Source organism: Emydura macquarii, unplaced genomic scaffold (assembly GCF_026122565.2).
Source record: "Emydura macquarii macquarii isolate MOO-44397 ecotype Brisbane River unplaced genomic scaffold, CSIRO-AGI_Emac_v2 contig_1483, whole genome shotgun sequence".
Classification (NCBI taxonomy): Eukaryota; Metazoa; Chordata; order Testudines; family Chelidae; genus Emydura; species Emydura macquarii.
The window spans coordinates 9421106-9441177 of NW_027131620.1; the positions used below are offsets into that span (position 1 = coordinate 9421106).

The 20072-nt window shown below is 45.2% G+C and overlaps 1 protein-coding gene across 1 annotated transcript in view; it reads right to left on the reverse strand.

Annotated features, from left to right (window-relative positions):
• GNAS (GNAS complex locus) overlaps window positions 1-18088 on the reverse strand; it is a 220204-nt gene extending 202116 nt beyond the window's left edge. Inside the window, exon 1 of the mRNA XM_067554160.1 lies at window positions 17722-18088. Coding sequence (XP_067410261.1) covers window positions 17722-17965 — 244 coding nt within the window. The 5' untranslated portion in view covers window positions 17966-18088. The remainder of the gene's footprint in view (window positions 1-17721) is intronic.
• Between the last annotated feature and the right edge of the window lie 1984 nt (window positions 18089-20072).

Sequence of the window (20072 nt, forward strand, 5' to 3'; positions counted from 1 at the left end):
TCCCTTTAAACTGAAGAGTTGCACCACAGTGTAAAGCGCTTGATTTAGGACCTAATCCTGTGAGGTAGGAGGAAATGCCCTCAATAATCACAGACATCAACGGGTGGTAGAGGATGTTGAGGGGATTACTGACCCTGTGAGATCAGGATCTTGTAGAGCATGATGGGTATGTCTATCTCCCACGGAAGTCAAAGACAGAACTCCCTGTGGCTTTCAAGGGCGCAAACATATACCACAAAACGAGTGGAACACAAACACCCAGCAACACAAATATTAGCTTAAAATGGGTTTTTTAATTAATGTTTTGAGCCTAAATTGAAAAGAATTGACACATCATCCATATGGATTTCAAGGGGAGGAATTCCACTAAACCAATGCCAATGACAGAACCAAAACATTATGAAACAGCATAGAGAAATGATAGGCTCAAGACGTTTTAGGGTGAGAAAATGAATGGAAGTTTCAAGAGACATACATGTGAACCAGACTCTCAGTGACTCCAGCTAGAGTTGTGGGGACTCAGCGCTTCTGAAAGCCAGGCCCCGTGATGACTCTTAAAACTTAAAGACTCTGAACCTAATTCTCAGAGGAGGTCTCCTGCATAGTGGAGCTATGTTGAAGTGACAAGGTCAGCAGTGCTACAGGGAAACAAGGTTCACAATATACTGTGACACAGCCTGAAACACAATGCTTAAGGCAGAATTACTGAAAATGATGTTATGATTCATGAGCCAAATCCTGGTCCCACTGATGTCAGTGTGAGTTTTGCTCTTGATTTTAGTGGCAGTCAGATCTGGCCTCAATTAGATTTGATACCAATGCCAGCTTTCCAGTTGTGTGTAGCATTTTTAGCCTTGCAGGAGATAGGCTAAATGGAGCAGTGGCCACGTTAAGTTTTCTAGACCAGTTCACTTCCCACCGCTAGAAATATTTCTTCAAAACGAAAGGGATGTTTAGAAAAATACATCAGAGTTAAGCAGCCTGACAGGCGAACTCCTAAAGCATCGGCTGAATTTTCAAAGCAGGTTCCTTTAGTTTTTGAAAAATACTTCCCCAGGCCACATCCCAATCTTTTGAAGTTCTCTGACCATCCAAAGAAGATAGACGAGCCTTATTAGTGATTCAATACTCAGAAGATTCAAAAGAACATTTTGCAAGGGAAAGATGGACAACAGGATGGTGTGCTGCCTTCCCAGAACAAAAGACACAAGACCTCAGTCTAAGATTGGGTAGGCTTCTGAAATTGATGGGCAAGGATCCATTGGGGATGGTTCATATCTGCACGAATGACGCTGCATCGCAGGATATCATAGAATCATAGAATATTAGAGTTGGAAGGGACCTCAGGAGGTCATCTAGTCCAACCCCCCCGCTCAAAGCAGGACTAACTTCAGCTAAATCATCCCAGCCAGGGCTTTGTCAAGCCACAGATTAAAAACCTCTAAAGAAGGAGATTCCACCACCTCCCTAGGTAACCCATTCCAGTGCTTCACCACCCTCCTAATGAAAAACTTTTTCCTAATATCCAACCTAGACCTCCCCACTGCAACTTGAGACCATTGCTCCTTGTTCTGTCATCTGCCACCACCGAGAACAGCCTAGCTCCATCCTCCCTGGAACCCCCTTTCAGGTAGTTAAAGGCTGCTATCAAATCCCCCCTCATTCTTCTGTTTTGCAGACTAAACAAACAGTCTCTCCTCATAAGTCATGTGCTCCAGCCCCCTAATCATTTTTGTTGCCCTCCGATGGACTCTTTCCAACTTGTCCACACTCTTTTTGTAGTGGGGGGCCCAAAACTGGACACAATACTCCAAATGCGGCCTCACCAATGCAGAATAGAGGGGAATAATCACCTCCCTCTATCTGCTGGCAGTGCTCCTACTAATGCAGCCCAATATGCTATTAGCCTTCTTGGCAATCAGGGCACACTGCTGACTCATATCCAGCTTCTTATCCACTGTTACCCCCAGGTCCTTTTCTGCAGAACTGCTGCCTAGCCCATCGGTCCCCAGTCTCTAGCTGTGCACGGGATTCTTCCGTCCTAAGTGGAGGACTCTGCATTTGTCCTTGTTGAACTGCATCAGATTTCTTTTGGCCCAATCCCCCAATTTGTCTAGGTCATTCTGTATCTATCACTCTCCCTAGTTTAGTGTCATCTGCAAACTGCTGAGGGTGCAATCTGCCCCATCCTCCAGATCATTAACAAAGATGTTGAACAAAACCGGCCCCAGGACCGACCCCTGGGGCACTCCACTTGTTACCGGCCGCCAGCTAGACATGGAGCCATTGATCACTACCCACTGAGCCCATGATCTAGCCAGCTCTCAATCCATTTCATAGTCCATTCATCCAACCCATACTTCTTTAACTTGCTGATAAGAATACTGTGGGAAACTGTATCAAAAGCTTTGCTAAAGTCAAGGTATATCCACCACTTTCCCCACATCCACCGAGCCAGTCACCTCTTCATAGAAGGCAATCAGGTTGGTCAGGCATGACTTGCTTTTGGTGAATCTATGTTGACTGTTCCTAATCACCTTCCTCTCTTCCAAGTGCCTTAAAATGGATTCCTTGAGGACCTGCTCCATGATTTTTCCAGGGATTGAGGTGAGGCTGACCGGTCTGTAGTTCCCTGGATTCTCTTTCTTCTCTTCCTTGAAGATGGGCATTATATTTGCCTTTTTCCAATCATCATATCTCACAGCTAGTAGGTGATGTCAGGGAACACAGAAGTGTGCTGAGCAAGAGCAGTGTCCCACATGATCTTCTCTCCTTTGTCTTTCAGGATGTTTCTCTTTAGATTTATTCCTTCTTCTCTCTCTCTCACTTTCTTTTCCAAGGTTTACCCTTCATGTTTTTTCAAAAAGATTCCACCTTCCCTTTAGTCTTTTTTCTTCTCTTCCCCCCTTCTCCTCCTCCTCCTCCTCCATCTTCTTCCCCATCCCAAACTTCCCAATTATCATAATTTTTCCCCCAACCTCACTTTTCTTGCTTCAATTCACTCCGTCCTCCTTCTGTACTACCTCCCCATACCATCACTCCATCTCTGCCACTAAAACATCCAGAGACACCCATGAGCTCACTCAACCAACTCTTTGCACACACATCACTTGCGGACCCCACCACATTCCCATGAATCCACACATTACCTCCTCCGCACACAGACAGATCCACACACCCATCAGCCACCTTCTTTTGGAGTTTCAAGTGCCCATCACATTTTCTGGGATTCCTTCCCACTGGGGTTCTCTATTTCCCCTGCTGAGGGTCTCAGCCTCCCTTCATCTCTTGCTGGAACTCTGAGTTCCCTTTACTGGGGCTCTTTCTATGTCATATCATGGGGATGGGAAATACACTCAGAAATATTCACTGCACACACTGCTTGGAGGAAAGAGGACTAGGCCAACTGGTTACACAGGTGGCTTTAAGAGGTTCTATTTGCACTGAAAACAAACAGTGCCATCTTAGTTACAGGAAGACATTCAACCATATGGCAGCCAAGTCTTCTGGTAGAGGCCAAGCACTGCTAGAAGCCAGTGCTACTAGTCAAGAATTAGCCATGTGGTGCACTAACACCAACCGTTTTGGAGCCCACCATGCCACTAATTGGTTACAAACTCATTCCAAAATTACAGTGTAGACAAGATTTGTGTGTCACAATTTAATTGTTACTGTGCTTGGCTGGCAATGACGCTCTGAACTTGTAACTGAAGGCTATAAACAGGGATTTCCAGTACCAACAAACTGGAGTTATTGTTTTACTGAGTCAGCCTTTCAGTCAGGCTAGTTACTTGCTCTGGAGAACGAGATTATATTGCCTCATTTTTTGCTGCAGAGGAACCTGATAAGATTCAGCCACAGTCTATATGCTTTGCTCACTTCTGATTCCTGCTGGGGGTTATGCCAAGTCATCCTTAACTTCTTAAAGCAATATCTGAAGCTGTTATACAATCCAGTTCAGACAGTGTTATATGGTGGTCACCCGCTCCATAATCTAGAGACTATTGCTAGAGTGGGGACTGGGCAAAAACCTCATTGAAGCTGACGGGCTTAAGAGCCACCTTTTATTCAGGTTAAAAGGAAGCAAGCGGTTAAGCTCCTTTTGGGATAATATAGCTGGAACAATAGGAGCCACAGGCCACCCAAAACACAGGCTGGTCAGGAACTGAGTGATGTCGGTGGAGGGGATTCGCTGGGGGCTGAATGCAAATGCAGAAGGCTGGGTATTGTGTTGGTGAAAGCAAGCATGTGTGAGTGAGTGAGAGAGAGAGAAAAAACACAACAGAAAGCCATAGACCGCTAGAGGGGCACTTGTAGCTTCACCTTGAGGGAAAGCGGAGAGAAAAGCTTTTTGGGTAGAGTGCCAGCTGGAAAAAGAGGCTTGGAAAATTGAGCAAAGAGACTGTCTCTTGTTTTATTCCTGCTGCGTTCAGGGAAACATAACTGCACCCAATACCTATCATCAATTTATTCTCCTAAAGGGAACAGCCCACAAGACCCTGAATATTGGCTAACTGCTCAGGTCCAAAGAAGTAACTCTGGTGTTCATAGTAGGATCCAGTTTCCAAGTAGAGAAATTGTGAGCTGGCATTCCTGTTGAACCAAAATAATGGAGGTGCTCACAAAACTTAAAGATAGCCAAAAGAATTTAAAAGAGTGAGAGGTTTAAAAAATGGAATTAATGTAGCCCATGGGAGGCTTCCTAGAAAGGACTGAGAGATGACCTGCAGGTGGAGATGAAAGCTTTGTTGGGGCAGCAACTACAAATTGTCAGGGCAAATTGGGAAGCGCAACACTCCCTCTCTGGACTGGTAAGATGGATCAGTGAGGTGACGGCAACTGGACTGCTATGGACCAGAAGGTTTTCTATGAAAGAGGGGAGACAGAGAAAGTTTTGGTCAACTTGGAACTTACTAACAGAGATGAGCTGCAGCAAGGACTTAAGGGGCTGAAAAAAAAAAAATCACCTTGAAAAGAAAATCAAAGAGTCACAGACCATAGTGGAAGTCAGCTGCCTGGATATGGAACTGAGCCAGCCACAGAGCTTGGGTAACAGGACATTTACAACACTATCCTGTTTGTAATCCACAGAGGCCCAGAGGGGAGAGGTCAGATGGTCTCAACTCAGCTAATGAAAAAAACACCATCTTTGAAGGCAAGACTCCCTGAGAGGCTTATTTGGCTCAATTCAACATCACAGCCCATATGAATGGCTGGACAGATGAACAGAAAGGAAGGCTCTAGCAGCCAACTTGAGAGGCCCAATTTAGCCCCAGAAAAAAGACTGAGTTATCCAGACCTGGTGCAAGCCTTTGATATGTAGTTTGGAGCCAACCAGGCTACAGGGCACAGCTAAGGGCTAGGAGAGGGAAAGAAGAGACACTACCTGAACTGGCAGAGGACCTGCAGAGACTTGTGTTTCTGGAATATCCAGGTACTAACACGCAATGCCAGAATAAATCGGCAATGGACCAATTTATAGACATTCAGACTGATCTTGATCTGCAAATCCAAGTCTGTGACAGGAGGCCAAAGTTACTCGGAGAGGCTGTGGTATTTGCCGTGGAATTCAAATATTTCCTTGCAACAGTTCACCAGAAATGGAAACAGCCACCAGCAAGGAAGATGAAAGCTGATCAACGTGAGCCCTGTAAGTACAGCTGTGTGTCTGACACGTATGATGGAACAGGGATTCTAAACAGGCTCATGACGACATTTTTGAACATTTAGGGAAACTGATGATTCAGTCTGTAATACAGAGAAAACAGGCAATGGCACAAAAAGTCAGGGAAGCAGTTGAGTTAAATGCTGGTAGTGTGAAAAAAATTGACCACATAATCAAGGACTGTTACAAATATAAGACAGAACAGGACAGAGCACAAGTGTCTAGTGAAAGCCGTTCACCCAGCTCAGGAAATTGGGGGATACCAAGCTGCAGGGACAAAGCTTGGATATACAAGGATCATCTGCACAGTTTTTGTTTAGGTCTCGGCAGCTAAACAAAAATAATGGGAGTCTGGGTATTAAGTGTGTAGTAGGATCTATGAAACACACAAGAATAATAGACGCTGGCTCAAACGTAACAGTTACTAGATTAGACGTGCTAAAACGACCGGGAATGGGGATTCATAAACCTGATCTCCTAGTTGGTCTCAAATTGAGACAATGACTGGGGAATGTGCACCTGCCCAAACACGGGGAAAGTGGGCTTGCAAACTGGACTCTAGATAGCCAAGATAGCAGATGAGCTAATAATCGGTTTGGATTTCATTATGGTTAATAACTGCATAACAAATATCAGGAAAGGTGTCCTACACATTCAGTCCGTGGAAATTCTCTTTAGAGATGTGACCCATATGAAGTAAATGATTTTTAGGCAATTGGTTTACAGTGAACAAGTTGTCCTGCCTCCAGGGCAGATGCTGTAACCACTACGTCCTGTGGTAACCTCCCAGCAAAGAAAAGATGGTGAATGGTTGAAACACGCTTTAAAACCCAGGATCTCAAGGAAATTTTAGCTGCTAACGCTCTTGACGATCTAAAGGAGGAACAGATTCCAGTTTGTGGAATGTTTCTAATAAGCAGCAAATAGTCATAATGAGAACCACAGCAACAAAATGTAAACCAATAGATCTAGTAAATGCTGGTATAGAAGAAAACTACAAGAAGGAAGCGGGAGAAGGTGAACTCCCAGAGTTTCTATTGAACTTTCCCATGCAGTGCTGTACATATAAATGAGGAGCAGCAAAGCATTCTAAGAGACTTTCCGATTAGGAATCAGGAGTTGTTCTCCTGATCCAACAAAGATACAGGTTGTATTGCTCTGGTCCAGCACAAGATTAACAGACTGTTTTCTGTCAGCATCAAACAGCCACCACATTGTTTACCTGTAGCAAAAAGGGAAGAAGTTTTACAGGTCATTGAGCAAATTTATCAGGAAGGCATAAATGAGCCTTCAATCACTCCTTGGACCTCACCACAAATTCTGGTTAAGAAAAAAGAAAGCAGCCCCAGATTCTATGTGGACTACAGAAAACTAAAGGATGTCCCTTTAACTAAAGGATGAATTATTCTTAACCATTACCATGTATAGATGATACAGTGGATGCCATAGCAGGTTTAATCTAATTTTTCACACTGGATTGTCCAAGTGGGTATTGGAAAGTGGAAGTGGATCCAAAGAACAGGAAATACACTTTTCACAACATGACAAGGCCTGTGTTAAAGTGATGGCTTTTGGCATGTTTAATGCACCAAACAGAGGGTATTTTCTCTCTCAGCCTATTTGTTATATCTAGATGATATCCTGGTGCATACTAAAATCTTCTAAACTGATACATTTACAGATGGTCTGTGGTATTAAGGCTGCCAAACTGAAACTGACCCAGAAGAGAGTGTTGTTGTTTCAAAAAGAGGTAATTTACTTTGATTACACAATTAGTAAGGGGGAGAATTTCCACGGATGAAAAGCAAACTGAGGCTGTGCAGAACTGGCCAACGCCCCAGATGTTCATAGATGTGCAAAGTTTTGGAGGACTCTGCGCCTTATAGAAAATATATTGTTGAGTTTGCCAGTATTGGAAAACCATTGCGTAGTTTGGGTGAGAAATGGAGACAGTGATCAGCAGAATATTGAGCAAAGAAACGGTCTACTGTTTGATTCCTACTGTGTTCCGGGAAAGAGGACTTTGGGTAAACGCTGTGTAAATAAAGAGAATTGCACCAAAGAAATACTTGACTATCATCAATTTCTCCTAACAGAAAGAACCTGTAAGTCTCCCAATACAGGGTCAAAAGGGATAACAACATTATCATCACTACTAACCCGTTGCTGAACAAAAGCCGGTGTCGAGGCCTTGTAGGTCAGTTTCCCATTTGGAGCAGGTATCGTAATAGCTGTTGCCAACTTGCTATTATAACATGCGAAAAGATTCTGAAGACTTTTTAAGTAACAGTAAACACTTACCTTGCTGCTGAGAACTGTACAGGCAGGTGCTGCTGGCTTGTCTGCCTGGCTCCAAGTGCTTTAGCAACCTGTTTCTGGGGAGAAGGCTCATAAGGCTAACTATATAATGATTCCCTCAGACAACGCTAGGTGTAACTCTGGTTCCTACTCCAGAGCTCTTATGATCATTACCGATATCGATGAGTAAGGTATTTTCTTAGTGTAATTTGTTAAATTTAAAACATGTACACAAGCCCTGTTCCTTTGAACAGGGGAGGGTACAACCACTATCCAGGCTGCTTCCTTCAGGTAAGGCACCACTGCCCTATCCCAAGAAGCAGCTGCCATGGGTCTGTCTCTCTCTGGGACTTTCACTAATTCAGAAAGATCCAACCGCTTGGACACACTCGGTGACCCTCTGTTTCCCTCAGCCCCTGCTCTTTACACCTGGAAAACCTAAATCTCTCCCTAGAAAGTGTGGTCTGGAATAGGTGACCGGCTCATTAATCCTCCTTTTGCGCCTTTGCTGTGCAACACAAAGGAATCTCAGAAAGGACTAAGGCAGAGGTGTTCAATCTGTGGGGCGTGCCCACAGAGGGTGGGGAGGGAGCGCCACCCAGGCCCGCTCTGCCCCAAGCTCTGCTCTAGTCTCAGCACCCAGACCCCACCTCAGCCCGCGGCCTCAGCACCTGGCTCCTGGCCACCAAGGCCCGCCCCAGCCCCTGGCCACCGTGGTCCGCAGGGCCTAGTCCTCAGGGCCGAGGCTATCCCCAACTACAACCCCCCCCCTCCCCCAAACAGTGGCCTCACTCCCAGCCCCAGCTGGGTGGGAGGGTGCAGGGAGTGTGGACAGGAGTAAGGGAGAGTGCGGGGCCAAAAGTTTGAGGACCACTGGTCTAAGGGCTCAGACAAAGAGAGTGTTTTAAAACACACTCTCTCTCTCTCTCCCTTCCTCCCTCCTTCCTTCCCTCCCATGAAAGCTTTAATATCTCTGAAAGCACTTATTAATGGTCTCTCAAGCCCTTTCCAGGGAGAGTTTCGAGCAGGGTGCTTATACATGAGTGACTCCTCATGTGCTATCCATTAGCACCTTTTGTCATAACCTAATTATGTTATCCGATAGTGTTGCCCATAGGTTGTCCAGCACTTTCCATCAAAACTCGGTTTCCAGTTGATGCCAAACTTTAAATATTCAAACTGAAATTTTCCATTCCAGCTGTCTGCTTGGGGCAGATTTAAAATAAAAAAAAATTTATTAAAAATGATTACATTGTTTTCAAGAACGAGGTTGGGGGGGGGGGGGGGGGGGAATGCACTGTTCTGCCCACTGTTAAAAAAACATTAAGTGTTAAGAAAACAACCTTTTCACTGAGGAGCTTTAGCACCTTCATGGTTTGGAGAAGGGACTTGAAATTTGGTTGGGGCCCGGGCCTGGGGTCAGCTACATGCCTTTTGCCACCCTTGAGAAAATATACCCAAATTTGGCTGAGTTGTATGCCTCTGAAAAATCACCATTTGCACATGTAAAGTTTGCACAGTAGAAGTTTGTTAGAGGCCAGGGCTAAATTCTGTAGGGACGGACCATGTTCCATCCCCACACAGTTCCTATATGCCCGTTACAATGTGCTCCAGTCCCACTGAGCATACTCCAGGGTACAGCTGTAGCGGTTGAACAGTACTGTTCCTGCAAATGCTCTTCCTCATGTTACAAGTCACTGTGGCGCCAGGCACCAAAACTGAAAGCAGGGAGAACGCCACTTGTGCTCTAAATGTTCCCTGTGCCCAGGCAGCATGGAAAAGGAAAAGGAATAACATGACCGGAATTAGAGTGTGCTGCTTGGTGTGCATTCAGAAGTAGTAGATGGTAGTAGATGACAGAACAAGGAGCAATAGTCTCAAGCTGCAGTGGGGGGAGGTCTAGGTTGGACATTAGGAAAAAGTTTTTCACTAGGAGGGTGGTGAAGTGCTGGAATGGGTTACCTAGGGAAGTGGTGGAATCTCCATCTTTAGAGGTTTTTAAGGTGTGGCTTGACAAAGCCCTGGCTGGGATGATTTAGCTGAGGTTAGTCCTGCTTTGAGCAGAGGATTGGACTAGATGACCTCCTGAGGTTCCTTCCAACTCTAATCTTTAATGAGTCTAAGTACTGTTTGCTTTGACTGCTGCTATGCATTCTGCAATATTTGCTTTGAACTAATAAAGATAATTTCATTCTCCAAAAACACTTTACTGAGCGGAAAAAAACAGTGCAGAAAATCTGCAAGTAATGAAAGCAAGTTTTTAACATAACTTAATTGGTTGATAATTTAAAATTGGAAAGGAAGTAAACACGTATGGCCAGTTGAGTGCACCCATAGTCCGTTGTGGCTATACACAAACTGACCTGTGAGACTGCTGGTGGGTATATATGCAGCTGTAGTTTCCTTTCTGTCTCCCAGCATGGAGTGGTAGGGGTGCACCTTGTGATGGCACTTGGTATACTGGGGGTACAGGGAGCTGCGACTATGAAGATCTGCAAGGGTTGCAAAGGGTGGAGAGTCTGGTCAGCCAAGATCTGCAGCATTTGCTGTCTGAGAAGACCTGTTATGTTATTGGGCTAGCAAACAGGAGCAGCTAACAGGAGAGTTTTGTGCGGGAGTTTTTAGAGAGGGAGTGGGAGAGCTTGATACACCGGATTAACAATCTCTAAACTTAAAGCAATAACCACCTCCTCCAACAAAAACCACAAAAAGCTGCAGGAGTACAAAGAGAATCCAGGTAGAAGTCTAGCATCAGAGTGGGGGGCTATCCAGTTTACTGCACTGAATGCAGTATGTATGATCATCTGCCTTATGGGTGCATGTGGTGTAAGGAGCTCTTGGCCCTCAGAGACCAAGTACATGCTCTGGAGACCTGAGTGGCTGAACTGGATCACAGTGGCCCTGCTTTAGCTGTTAGTTCCTCTCCATTGTGACTGGAGGAGCTAAGGGAGACGGAGACTTTCCAGTAGTGTAGTCACACCCCCAGTCTGACAGCTTCTGTGCTTTTGAGGAGAATGAAAGTCTCAAGGAAGGAGAACCACAAAGTAGAGTGGAGGGAAATGACCCCATGGTTGGGACCCTCCATCCAGATGATATTGTGGTATCCTTTCACACTGAGGATACCTCTGTGGGGGAGGGAACCCTAGTTATTAGGAAGAGACAAGTAATAGTAATGGGGGATTCAATTACTGGAAACATAGATAGCTGGATTTATGATGACTGGGAGAACTGCATGGTCAATTGCCTGTCAGGTGCAGAGTTTGCAGATTTCTTGAGACATCTGGACAGGGTTATGTGTAGTGCTGGGAAGGAGCTGGTGGTCATGGTACAACCAACGTAGGTATAGATACCAATGACAAAGGGAAAGGTAGGAGAGAGGTCTTGGAGTCAACTTTAGGCTGCTAGGTAAGAGACTGAAATCCAAGACCTCCATTGGTAGCATTCTCTGAAATGCTTCCATTTCCATGTGCAGGGCCAGTTAGACAGGCAGAACTGCAGGGTCTCAATGCCTGGATGAGACAATAGCATAGGGAGAAGGGGTTCAGATTTATTATGAATTGGGGAACCTTTTGGTAAAGGTGGAGCCTATACAGGAAGAATGGGCGTCACACTGGCATGTAAAATTAAAAAGGTTGTAGAGGAGTTTTTAAACTAAGGGCTGGGGAAAGCCAACAGGTGTGGAGGAGCACACCGGTTGGATGGAGACATCCCTCAGGGGAGGATCTATTAATGGGGATTCTCTATATACTAGTAAGGAGGAGAGGATAGAAGATGATAAAGTTCAGGTAGGATCTGACAGGAAAGTCAACTGAAAAATAGTCCCATTCAATTACATCAGATAATGGCAGATAGCTAAAAAGTGAAAATTGTATAAGTGCTTATTTACTAATGCTAGAAGTCTAAATACTAAGATGGGTGTAACTTGTGTGCATCTTACTCAGTGAGGATATTTATATAATGGGCAATACAGAAACTTGTGGAATGATAATCAATGGTAATGATAATACCAGGTATTCAAAGGTAATAATAATAACAGGGTAACAAAATATATAGGACTGACAGAATAGGCTGTGGGGGAGTGCTACTATATGTGAAAGAAAGTATAACGCCAACCCACGGGCAGGGGTGTCAGTAGTGGAGATCAAACCTGGGACCTCTTGAGCTAAATGCATGAGCTTCTACTGCAGCATGAGGCAAAAAAGGCATCCTTTGGAAATTGGAAGTAAAATCCTAATGAGGAAAATAGAAAGGAGCATAAATGTTGGCAAGTCAAGTGAAAGTATAATTTGAAGAGCAACTGGCCAAAGAGTCAAAAAACCAACAGCAAAAAAATTTGTAAGTATATCAGAAGCAGGAAGCCTGCTAAACAATTAGTGGGGCCACTGGATGATTGAGGATAAAGGCTAAAGGAGCACTGAAGGAGAATAAGGATATTGTGGAGAAACTAAATTAATTATTTGCATCAGTCTTCACTGCAGAAAACAAGAGGGAGATTCCCACATCTGAGCCATCCTTTCTAGGTGACAAATTGAGAAACTGCCCCAGACTGAGGTGTCAGAGGAGGTTTTGGAACAAATTGATAAATTAAACAGGACCAGATGGTATCCACCCAAGAGTTCTGAAGGAGCTCAGATGTGAAATTGCAGAACTACTAACTCTGTTATGTAACACATCATTTAAATCAGCTTCTGTACCAGATGACTGGAGGATAGCTAACGTGACGCCAATTTTTTAAAAAGGCTCCAGAGGCAATCCCAACAATTACAGGCCAGTAAATCTAACTTAAGTATCATGCAAACTTGTTGAAACTATATTAAAGAACAGAATTATTAGACACAGATGTACACAATTTTTTGGAAAAGAGTCAGCATGGCTTTTGTAAAGGGAAACCATGTCTTATCAATCTATTAGAATATTTTGAGGGGATCAACAAACATGTGGAAAAGAGTGATCCTGTGGATATAGTGTACTTGGACTTTCAGAAAGCTTTTGACGAGATCCTTCACCAAAGGCTCTTAAGTATAGTAAGCAGTCATGGGATAAGAGGGAAGGTCCTCTCCTGGATCAGTAACTGGTTAAAAGATAGGAAATAAAGGGTAGGAATAAATGGTCAGTTTTCAGAATGGAGGTAAATAGTGGTTTCCCCAAGGAGTCTGTACTGGGACCAGACATATTCATAAATGAGCTGGAAAAAGGGGGTAAACAGTGAGGTGAGGTGGTAAAATTTGAAGATAATACAAAATTACTCAAGATAAAGAAGTCCAAAGCAGACTATGAAGAGTTACAAAGGGATCCCACTAAACTGGGTGACTGGGCAACAAAATGGCAGATGAAATTCAAATGTTCACAAATGCAAAGTAATGCACATTGGAAAACATAATCCCAACTATAAATACAAAATGCTGGGGTTTAAATTAGCTGTTACCACTTAAAAAAAAGGGATCTTGCAGTTACTGTGGAGAATTCTCTGAAAACATCCTCTCAATGTGCAGCAGTGGTCAAAAAAGCTAATGATGTTAGGAACCATTAGAAAAGAGTATATAAGAAAACAGAAAACAACATAATGCCTCTTGTCTATATAAATCCCTGGTATACTCATCTTGAATACTGAGTGCAGATCTGGTCGCTCCAACTCAAAAAAGATACATTAGAATTGGAAAAAGTACAGAGAAGGGCAACAAAAATGATTAGGGGTATTGAAGAGCTTCTATATGAGGAGAGATTATAAAGACTGACTTTTCATCTTGGAAAAGAGAAAACTAAGAGAGGATATGATTGTCCACACCAGTCATGATTTTATAAACTGAGTGAATAAGGAAATGTTATTTACTACTATACAAACACAAGAATTAGAGGTCACCCAATTAAATGAATAGGCAACAGATTTAAGACAAACAAAGGGAAGTACTTCTTCACACAAACACAAAATCTATCTGTGGAACTTGTTGCCAAAGGATGCTGTGAAGGCCAAAACTATACCAGGGTTCAAAAAACAACAGATAAGTTCATGGAGGATAGGTTCTTCAATGACTATTAGCCAAGATTGTCGGGGATGGAACACCATGTTCTGGAATATCTTTAGCCTCTGTTGCCAGAAGCTGGGAGTGGACGACAGGGGTGGATCACTTGATGATTGCCTGTTCTATTCATTCCCTCTGAAGTATCTGGCATTGGCCACTGTTGGAAGACAGGATACTGGGCTAGATGGACCATTGGTCTGACTCAGTATGGCTGTTCTTAAGTACCTGGTGCATTTCCCTCTTCGTCCTGCTGGGACTCTTTGGGCCTTTTTCCTGTCCTCTGTCTTTCTCCAGGCTGCTGGTCATATTGGCCCTCCAAGCCCTTTGTTCACAGTCTTATGCCAGCACTGGCTTGCAAGATTTCACAGAATATATCCATCTTACTCCTCTTCTTTCTGCTCCTCATCAGGGTCAGGTGTTCTGTAGATGCAGAGGGGACACCTCTCAAGGCTGCTACACCAGAAGCCGCTGATAAAAATAAATATACATACCACTGAACTTCTAGTCACAACAGAAAGGGAAAGATAAGGGAAGGGAATTTTGAAAGTTATTCCCACAAATACTTGTAATAAGAAACACTTATTGACACTTCTGCTTTGGAGCTGCTCAGCACAGCAGGGCTCTCCAGCTCCAGCCATGGTGAGTACTGCTCACCAGGGATGGGATGGGATGGGATGGATTTTCTGTTGCACAAAGCTGTAAAATTTCAGTCCCTGGTTCCATGGGTTCCAATGTAGCCCAGTGGCATTGAACACTGACATGGTTTTTCACAGGCATTGGTGGTTTTAGCTGATCTCTCACTCCTGCAGGTAACAAAAGCACAAAGAACACAGCTGCTATTGGTGTTCCGAGGTTGCCTGGGCCCATACGCTGCTAGTCTGTGGACTTCAACGGTGCCAGATGAACAGAGTAGGGAACATGTCCTACTGTGGAGGAAGAAATAAGGCAGCCATCCCTAGAAACTTTCGGGAGATGATTACAGTGTCCACGTGAAAAACTGAAGGGATGTCCCCATGCACATAAACATGTCCGTCCTCCCATCCCTCCTGCCTCAGCAGCTACCTAATCCCACAAGAGAATGAAAAGCAGATACCAACTCAACCTCTTCTGATAGGAGTAAAACAATGAAAGGTCAATACAGTCTTCTTTTTAGGTTGGGGGTGGGCTGGGCACCATCTTGAAATTTAAGCATTGTAAGGAAAAATGCATGCACGCACTTACTTCGGTTCTCTTCCCTTTCATCAGGCTTATCCCTGCTCGCCTGTGGTAGAGTCTCAGAACAAGTCCTGGCTTGCAGCCCGGCTGGAGTCCCACGCCATGTCTCCCCAGTCCTTCTCCTTGCTGTTCATGACAGGGGTCTCTGTCTCAGACTCCTCCAAGGTATGCACAGTGCTCTGGAGGGTGGTGGAGGGGTCTCCGCCCAGAATAGCATGCAGTTCCATGTAGAAGGAGCAGGTCCGCAGTGCAGCGCCAGTTCTATTGTTGTACTTCCTGGCCTTGTGGTACCCCCAGGAAAAGTTCCATCATTTTCACATGGCATTGCTTCTGATCCCTGTCGTAACCCTTTGCTTGCATCCCCTGTGCAATCTGTAGATGTTTACATTTCTATGGCTGATCTGTAGCTGTGCTTGCAGCGCCTCTTCTCCTCAAAAGCCCAAAATCCTGTCTGCTCCAGGCAGGAATGCATCCAGTGCATGGAGCTGGGATGGGCAGTTGCACGGTAGAGGGGTGAGCTGCTAGGTGTGTTTACCAAGGTGCAGAGTCAGGAAAAGACATTTAAAAAACATGCAGGGGGCTTTAAGTGGTGTGTACGTGATTGCCAGTCTCTGTGACCTCACGGCAGTAGAGTTTAAAGTAGTGACCAGAGCAGCCACTGTCCCAGGGAATGGGACACTGTGGGACAGCTGTTAGAGTCAACACAAGTCATGCAGTATCTATAGTCACACTGTGTCAACCTCAGTAGGTTGACATGGCTCTGTGCCCTTCAGGGAGGTGATTTTACTGTGCTGCTGTAATAAGGTGCTTATATCAGCCAGAAGCAAATTTGAGCAAGCAAAGTGACTTATGTCAACCTAACTTTGTAGTGTAGGCCAGGCCTTAGATTCTGGAACATCTATTCAGTGACAAATACAGATAAATGAAAATATTTGTCAACAACATGATGACTTCAGGCGTAATGTAAAAGCCACTGAAGTCAATGGAAAGACACCAACTGATTTCAAGAGGCATTGGATCAAACCCACAAATAGAAGTGGTTATTACTAAGGCCTCAATCCTGCAATTTACAGTGTGAAGTCAGACTGTTGTGCCGTTACAGAGGTCCACTTAGGTCAGGCTTCTGCCCAGGTGACACAATCCACCCCCACACAGTAAACTGCAGGATCAGGGCCTTTCACACTTTAATAAACTTTCAAAAGTGATCTAGACCTTAGCTATAGTCATGAAGTGAAAGTTTGCAGATTTCAAAACTTGGCAATTTATTTGCTGAGGAGAAAAAAATAAATTAAACTAACTAAAGTATTTCTTAAAAGGGTCCACTTAACATTATTTTAACGCAGTAACAGATTACTTGGAAATTCAAAAAAACAAACAAAACACTGTCCTCAAAGAGTAAATGCTGTAATTTGAAGAAGATACACTGTATTATTCACAAATTACAAAGAGGTTAGATCCCTGTTTTACGATGAAGTCCTCCCTCATGTATTATATTATGGCATAAACTATATGCTTTATAAAACAGAAGAAAAAAGTTTTAGGTCCCTCTTGGCTTTCTTCCCAGGGATGCCAATAATTCTCTCCACCACTGTGCTTCTGACTAGCTCCCAAAATACATATTTTTGAATGTAAAAGGCTGGTGCTGATATAATCTTGATCGCAGATAAGAATCACATGGAACAGATCACTGGCAAAGAGTCAATGCTTAGCGCTGGAAGATACAACAGCAGTTTAAAGGATACCTATCAGATCGCAGTTTCATTAAAAATAAAAAGATAATTGGACTAAAGACATTTATCAGCGCCTAGATACACCACAGTGATTCCTCTCGATAAATACCACAGATTAGAGCAAAGGGATAGGGTGAAAGAAATTCCTTAATTGCAATATAAAAGGACAACCCATGAAGCAAAGAATCAAAAACTCTGAACACTTTACAGGACCTTCTAATCCTGCTTGGAATAACCGGGGGGGGAGGGGGGGGAGGAAATCAAGCCTGCAGCATGTAACTGTTTATTTCCATTTTTAAAGTCACCTCTTAACCCCTTTGGGTTCCCAGCAGTGCAGCCGGGCCAGTAGACGAACGCCTGTCCCAATCACAGCGCGGCCACTCCACGTTAACCTGCCGCACCGCTGCGCCGGGCGCTCGGAGGGTTCGCACCTTTACCACCCCCGCTTCTAACACGCCCCCTGGCTCCAGCTCCGCGCCACCGAGCCAGACCTCCCGGGCTCCGGGATGCTTGGCAAGGGGGGGCGGAAAAAAAACCAAACCGAAGCCGGAGAGTTTCAAACTCGGGAGACCCAGAGGCAGCCGCCGCGGAGAAAAGAGGCGCCCAAGGAATTGCAAGCCGGGGCTAGGCACCCCCACCCCCGGCTGTCAAGGCGGCCAGCCCCCGGGAGCCGAACCAGACCTTCTCTCCCAAGTCAGCGGACTCCCCTGCCCGCCACCCCCCAGCAGCCGCCGCCGCCGCCCCGAAACAAAGTAGCGCTGGCCGGCCGGCCGGCCGGTACCGGCTGACTCACCCAGCAGCAGCAGCCGGTGGGTCTGCTTGTACTCCCGCTTCTCGGCTTTCAGCGTCTTGTCGATGCTCTTGCTCCTTTTCTTGTCCGCCTTCTCCCGGGCCGCCAGCTCCTGCCGGAGCCTGTGGATCAGCTGCGGGTCCGTGTGCTCCAGCGGGCCGCCGGCGTGCGGCTCCCCGTCCCCGCCGTAGGCGATGGAGGGGTGGGCGCCCAGCAGCCGGGCACGCAGGCTGTAACACATCCCCATGCTGCAGGCAGGCAGGCAGCCGGGCCGGCCGCAGGCGCGCGCGCTCCGGGGCAGGCAGCGGGTCCCTGTCTCTGGCCCGCTAGCAGCGAGCCCCGGGCATGTTCTCCGGCTGGGAAGGGCAGGGCAGGGCTGGGCGCTCGCGTGGGGATTCTCCCCCGGCAGCACCGCTTCCCCTGCGCTCAGGAGCACGCTTCCCCCTCCCCCTTGTGGTTCATTCGCCTTCCCCCCCCCCCCCTTTCCACACTCATCCAGGGGAAACACACACGTGATCCAGACGTGTTTACCGTATTCTCCCGAAAACCGAGGCGCAACGAGACTGGGTGTGTGTGTGTGTGTGTGTGTGTGTGTTAAAAATGGTTTTGCCTGCTGGCTGTGTGGTGCTGGGTTGTGTTTGAAAAAAGAAAAAGTTTCACGTCTCCTCCTCAGTTAGCAAAACACCGGCCCCTCTTCAGCTTTGGAGGTGGCCTGGGAATGGATTGCCCGGGCTGTTGGAAGCTGGGCAATCGGAGATTTAAAATAAAGATGACGACGGAGCTGTGCAAATATCTCCTGGAAACACAGGCAGCAAAACTCCCTTTTTTAATTGAGAAGGCTTCGTCCAGCCCAGGACACTTCAGAGCCCGTCCTACATTAAAGTGACACCGCCAGAGGAACATCATGCGTTTTTAAATCATCACAACTTCTTTCCTGGGCGAGGGCTAACACCTGAGCTATCAGAAGGGACGAGGACAAGTCTGCCCAGAAGTGAGGACTGTTTTATTGTGCTGGCTAGAAAAAAAAAAATTCTAAATGAATGGATGGATCTGCTTTGAATCTCTGTGTGTCTTCTAATCAGCCTTGGCTTTTGATGAATGAGGACTTTTTTTTTTTGCTTCCCTGTCAGTTCACTTATTGGATAATATAAAGGCAAGAATTATTTGAGGACAAATAGATCCCCATCATACAATGCATATTAGGGAGAAAGATATTGATGGGCAACATCAATTTTTAGTGGAAGATTATATAGATTGGTACTGTGTCAACAATAAATCCATTACCCAATGCTCAGATGGGACATTTACACCAGCTCAGGACCTGGCCTGTTTTTTAGTGGCAAGAATTTTAAAAATCCAATTTGCAATGCTGTTTTTGCTGTTTCTTTACTCTTTGGATCTGGTTAGTTATTTGCATTGTGATTGCATCTGGAGGGCTTAGTCCCACTGCGCTAGGCAACACACAAACATACAACAGAGGGATGGTCCCTGCCCCAAATAGTTTTGTATTATATGGCCCAATCCTGTAATCTCTACACATGTTATTCATCTCATTGAAGTCAATGGGATGGCTTTGAATTAATAAGAACTGGGCATTAGGGAGCCATGCTTCTTCAAGTTACTCTCCTATGTCAGGGCTTGTTGACATAAGTGATTTTCCCCCTGGATTAGGTTTGCATGCATAAAGAGTTTTGGAATAATTGCATCCACATGTCTAGCTTTTACCTACTTCCTCTCTGAATCAATGTAGACACGTGGTACTGACTTTTTTTCCAAAACAAGTGCTCAGAATTCTGACTAGGTCTCCACTGGTGCTTTGTCCTGCTGATGAGCTCTATGTATTTTGGGATTTTTCTCACAGTGCATTGTGGGATAGCTACAAGAAGCCATCAGAATTCAGGGATGTGGGGTCACAGTAGCAAATTCCTATGAACCCTCTGCTGGCATCCCATGATTTATCCATCTTTTGCGAATCAGGGCCATTTTCAAATGGCCCTCAGCCAGCATAGAAGGAACACAGCTGTGTGTCATGGTCCAGACACTCATTAATATACAGAGGCTGCTGCACACGCATTAGTGATCATGCACCAGGATGGCTTTGGAAGCTAGCCACTGTGCTGCTGAGCTGATTTTGATAAAGGAGAAGGAAACTGAGCAGCTAATTGTGTATGTCTGGGAGGGAGAGAAAGGACTTGTCCTGGAGCAGCTTCATTCAAATGAGAGCTGTTTCTGGAGTTGGGAAACCAACACTGACTGCTGTGAAAGAATAATCATGCGATTCAGTATTTTCTGGATCAGACCCTTAGACTGGAAACAGACTGACCATTTTCACTTTCTGTTTCTCTTGTTGCTAT